At 31.1% G+C, this 5692-nt stretch overlaps 1 protein-coding gene and 1 pseudogene across 1 annotated transcript; one reads left to right on the top strand and one right to left on the bottom strand.

Annotated features, from left to right (window-relative positions):
* The first annotated feature begins 364 nt into the window (after positions 1-364).
* Positions 365-2139, top strand: LOC134282411 (nuclear apoptosis-inducing factor 1-like). The gene is made up of 5 exons (XM_062764843.1): positions 365-525; positions 792-867; positions 1148-1229; positions 1670-1771; positions 2003-2139. The coding sequence occupies exons 1-5, from the start codon at positions 365-367 to the stop codon at positions 2137-2139; spliced, it is 558 nt and encodes a 185-aa protein (XP_062620827.1).
* Positions 2140-2177: 38 nt separating this feature from the next.
* Positions 2178-3169, bottom strand: LOC134282497 (putative nuclease HARBI1; annotated as a pseudogene).
* Between the last annotated feature and the right edge of the window lie 2523 nt (positions 3170-5692).

The following is a 5692-nucleotide window of genomic DNA, read 5'->3' as shown; positions in this document are numbered from 1 at the left end:
AGAGAAGAGAGAGAGAGAAATTTGTTTGATATTCATTGAAAAGATATATGGAAAAGATAACATGTTCTTCTTTATTATTTATTGCAATATTTGTTTTGAGGTCTATAATAAAAACTTAAAAGCGTTGAAACATATTTAGATTGAAAATAAATAAATCGTAGATTGAATTATCTTGAAAAGAATACACTCGCAACTGTGTTTTGTAATGAAATAAATAATTTAAGAAACCTCTCTCTCTCTCTCTCTGATCTGTCATGTTGATTTCCATAGCGTTTTCTTAAATAATGTGAATTTCGTAACAAACAAACATGTAAATATCGATATTGTCGTCTGCAATATTCGCTATTGACTCTGCACAATCAAAATGTCTTCGGAGAGTAAAAAACGTAAGCCAAACTGGACTGATGATGAAATGAAAATTCTAACATCTTGTGTAATTGAAAACAAAGATGTATTATTTGCACAACTGTCGGCATCAGTGACAAACGAGAAAAAGAAAGCTGTATGGGAAGACATCACAAAGCAGTAAGCATTTAGGTTTTTAAAATAACGATCAATAAAAATATAATAACAACTCCGATTTGATTACATACAATTTGTTCATGTCTACATGTTACATATAATGTATATTTATGGTCAAAAACCTAACTAAATTGGCAAAAATAGGAATGTTTTTTAGGTTTTGTGTATTTTTGTATATTTTTTTTAATTTCTAACAAAAAAAAATACAAATGAAGGTACATGTAGACTGGGGATTCAAAAATATATTTAGTGTTAAAATTTTACTGCAGAATAAATTCTTCTTCTGCCTTGTGCAAGAGGGAAACAGAAGAAATAAAAAAGAAATGGAAAGATGCAAGATCCATTGTAAAGAAGAAAGAAGCCAGTAGAAAATACAAGACGAAGAGAACGGGCGGAGGTCTTCCCGGAATCTGTATTCAAGGCATGGGAACTTGACGCATGTGTTTTCTAATATTTACCTAAAATTGATATAATTATATGTACTATGTATTAAAAAAAACGTTTCGATCGTTGCTAAGATGAGTTTCCGATACTGACATAATAATTTTTTCATTAATGTTTCGCACCGTTTATTATTTTAATAAATTGAAAAAGGCAACAACTATTTTTTTGTTTTTATTGCTAGATTTTGTCAATTATACCGGATGAACTTATCTCTGGGATTGACGGAGGGGTTGATATTGCCTTTGCCAGTAATTCTGAAACAAGTATGTATAAATACATGGTACATGCATGTACATTGTAAACATACGTTCACTACATGTATTTCTATAACCTCATAATGTTGCCTTCCCGACTTTTGCTTCATATACTATTTGATTTTTCTATGCTTTTCTATGCTTTGTATATTTAGTATTATTGTAGTATACAGTAGTTATAGTATTAAAAAAAAATGAAATATATGATATCTAAATACTAGTATTTCTTTGTAACAGATAACTTCCGCTGGAATTCCATCCTTGATTGGTTTGTATATTATACATATTATATAATATACTTATAAAATTTTAATTCATAAAAATTATTATAATAGATTGTCAAAAATTTGATATGCATGTTCTTCACACGCGGAACACATAAGTGTGTAGATTAAAAATATTGATTTTTTTTTCCAAATTAAAAATTGTATGTTTGTACATGTATATAGTAGAAGAAGTTGACGTTCCGGAAGAAGCTCCAAGTGTACATGTGTCCGGGCCTTCCACCGACACATTCTCTGCTTCAACTCTGTATGGATCCAAACGTAAAGGTAAAAAAGAAACAATGCCAACGCTATGAAAATGAATTAAAAATGTATTAAACATTCCTTCAGTTTTAATTTTCGCGTAATTTTATGTTTGTTAAGAAAAAAACCCTAGTGAACTGTTTCAACTTCATTCATGCACTTTTAACTATTCATATTACACATATGATTTTATTTGATATTCTTCTGTTTCAATTGACATTGTTCTGATTATAAAACTTTTCATTAAAAATCAAGACACGGCCAGCGACCCTGACGCTGAGTTTATGCTGAATTTGATAGAAGTGAAGAAGAGAAGAGCCATCGCAGAGGAGAGAAAAACAGATGCCCTAGAGAGAATAGCGGCGGCATTTGAAAACAAATTTGGCATTTAATAAATTGGAACACAAAATGATAAAGTAGTCATGTTCTTTATTACAATGTAAGTGTGTGATTTAATGAATAGATGAATTGTTAAAATAAATTTGCAACTTGAATGCGCACATCCTGTGCTCTCCTTGGTGCGTTTGCGTTAAGCACGGCATTGTCATTGATGTTCTGTACAACCCCACCCTCAAGTAAGGGGAATTTCTCTGAAACAGCTAAATTATGAAGCAGGATACAGCATTGAATAATTTGAGAACATCTACTTGGTGAAAGGGGAGTACTCCTCCAGTTCGATGTAAACACCTGCAAAGATTTACTTGAATATAAATACTGTGGAATCATTAGAATTCGTGGTGGCTCAATTTTCGTGATATTCGTTGGTAGCCCCCTCCCCAAACAACCACGAATTTACATCTTCACAGGAAATTTAGAAACAGATATTCTTTGTTACTGAATCTAAAACCGACCCATACACGAAATTACATCTCCACAAAAAACCCACAATCTACAAGAAAATTGGCCCACAGAATTTTAAATGAATTCACAATAAAATTGTAACAAGGTTTATTTATGGTTGCAACAGATATACATTTTTTCTTCAAATAAAAAAAAATTAAGGTCGCGTTTATCGTAATGAACGTTTGAAATAAAATATTTGCTTGCAAATATGACATATAAAGATGTTTAACGAAAAATTGCGTTTAAATACCTAAATCTGAATTTTAATACCCCAAACGATTTTTCTATGACAACACGAGTCTTTCTATGGGCATCGTTGTAATTCACTTCGTGTTGATTGGCTGGGGATAAGAATGGCGTTAAGAGCCTTTCCTTGAGAGGGTAGCCAGAATCCTGAAGTAACCACCCACCCCCTTCGAGATGTTCCATAACACCTGACAATCCCAAGTTGCTCTACGTGCTAGTATTTATGTTTTAATCAATACCGTTTATACCTCATATTGGAATCTTTACGACCTGAATATTTAAGGCATGAAAGTTTTTTCTGCATACAAAAGCAGGCTCCTGTGGTCCACTCATGCCCTTAATTAATATTAGAGTACCATCGATTGCACCAACGCAATTTGGAAATTTGGCAATGTCATAGAACTCAGATTTTACATGGCGTAATTCATTGGCAGTAACTGGAAACTTAATGTTGTCCACTGTTGTATTTATTGCAACAAAATAATCAATTATTTATATCCCTCAAAATTAGATTTTTAAGGGTTTTTTGTATAAATATTTCTATCCTAAACTATGTTACAAAATATTCTTTAAGTATATTAAAGCGAATTTCAGTTATTTTACGTCCATGATGGATACCAAAATAATCGTCAGATTATGCACAATTTTAATTTGTCAATTTCAATTTCATATTTTTACTTTGATTTGATTAAAAAAAATCGGTTTTCAAAACCCTAACACGATTATGAAAGAACTTCAAAGCCATTGATTGTTTACCAGTGACTCGGGGTACACAGTAATGACACCTTTTGTCTTTTTCACTGACCACTAACAGTGGGACGGACAACTTCGGAATGGACATTTTTCCGAACTTGCACACCCTTTTCCTTTAAAGCTATTATCTTAGGGTTTTTTTAAATGGTGGGGTTTTTATAATCAAATTGATTTATGAAAAAAAAAATTCAACATTTTCTGCTAGTTTTTGAGATATTTGAGTTCAAAAAAAAAAATCCCATGGGGAAACATGAACTTAAAAATACCCCACAAAAAACCCCACAAAAACCCCATGGGGTTTATTTTTCACCCCATGGGGTTAAATAACCCATATTATTTTTCGTGGGGTTTTTTAACCCACGTCTCACTAAAAATAAAATGTGGGGTTTATTATCCCATAATTTTTTATGTGGGGTAAAAAAAACCCACATTATTTCTCTTAATGCTTGTAATTATCAAGTAAGAATTATAAAATAAATATTGTTTGGAGTTGCAACATAAATTAAGTACAATACATGTACATTTTTTATCAACTTTGTAACAATTTAATTAATTAAATTTTTTTTCAAATTCATTGCTATATAGTATAATAGATTTTATCACTGCATATGTAAATTAGACATGGCATAAGCATGATAAGAAGGGAATTAAATTATGTTTTTTTTTGACTGACCCGTAAGTGAAAAAGTAAACAAATACGGATTAAAAGTTTGAAAGTTAATCTAATATTCCAAGTGGGGGAAAGAAATGAATATAAAAAAGACATTGGAGGCGGTACAGGCAATTTCATCAGAAAAACAATGTAAAAAATAATGTGACTTTGTTTACGCTAGCGTAGCTCACAGGTTATTGTTTTCACTATTTTACTGATAAAACTGCCGACTCCTCAGTCCTGTGACCTGTTATTGAACACTGTTGATCGTGAATCACACAGTAATGATAGTTGTTCTACTTACATGTAGTTTAGTTTGAGCTCTGCTGTTTGTAGCATAATGGACTTGATTCAAACAAAGACAAAAACTTCTCTACCTTTCAAAGAATGTTTTTGAAATTGATTGAAAGAGACCAAATCAAATCATAACTTGTGATACTTCTTTACAGTTTACTCAAGATAATTCCTCATTTGGCACCATTGTCACCCAAATCTTTTTCTTTCCCTATGTATAAGTCGTACTCTAAGAAACATATGAGTGACTCTGACAAATAGCGTAAAATTCAAAAACTAAACTGTTAGATTTATCCGGATTGTTTTTCAGCTACACTGACAAAAGTTAAGTATATTATACCTTTTCAAAAAGTTTATGCCCACTGGCCCTGAATTGGAGAAGTGATAAACCTTTTATACTTTTTTTGTTTGAAATAATCTTTAAAACATGCAAAAATATTTAATTATTTAACTTGTAGAAAAATGCTTTGCTGCATTCTGAAAGTTGTTAACAAATGGTTAATGTATTTCTGCCAATCGCAACTCTTTTCCCACTCCTCGGGCCTTATCTATGATTTAAATTTATTAATTCCTTTGAAATAAAGCATAAAATGTATATATATTATCTATAATGTGGAGTTAACTTTATTCAATGCAATTATTACCTGATTATATGTTTGAATGATCATTACTATTTTTAATTAAAATGTAAAATTTTAAACATCCGATGATGCCACAGTTGTTTTTCACCTCTGAAGAAAAGACTTGAGATGATGCGAACTCTGCAAGTAGATTGATCTACCCCTGGATCTAAATTTAAAGCCACCTATTCTAAATCCAAATCATTATTGTGAACATTTTAGAGAATGGATATAACTACATGTTAAATACATATGTTAATGTAAACTAATTGATGTGTTCATTGCTTTTTTTCTGAAAGGTGACATTTTTTTGATTAACTGTGGTTTGTGGAAAAGAAACAAGATTTCGCACAGGTTTTCCCAGGTCGTCTAATGTTTTCACTGATAAAATTTGGAATAAACCCACAAATTACCTTTCTTTTGTTTTGCATGTCCATATTCTGATATGTAACATATGTCAAATTTCTGAATTATAAGAAGATGGAGGTTACAATAACAAACTTTATTTAATTCCATGGAAGTTAAATACAAACTACA

The sequence above is a fragment of the Saccostrea cucullata genome, unplaced genomic scaffold (genome assembly GCF_032062105.1).
Source record: "Saccostrea cucullata isolate Sc308-1 unplaced genomic scaffold, CSIRO_AGI_Scuc_v1 ctg16214, whole genome shotgun sequence".
Lineage (NCBI taxonomy): Eukaryota > Metazoa > Mollusca > Bivalvia > Ostreida > Ostreidae > Saccostrea > Saccostrea cuccullata.
This window is presented reverse-complemented; position numbering and strand designations above follow the sequence as displayed.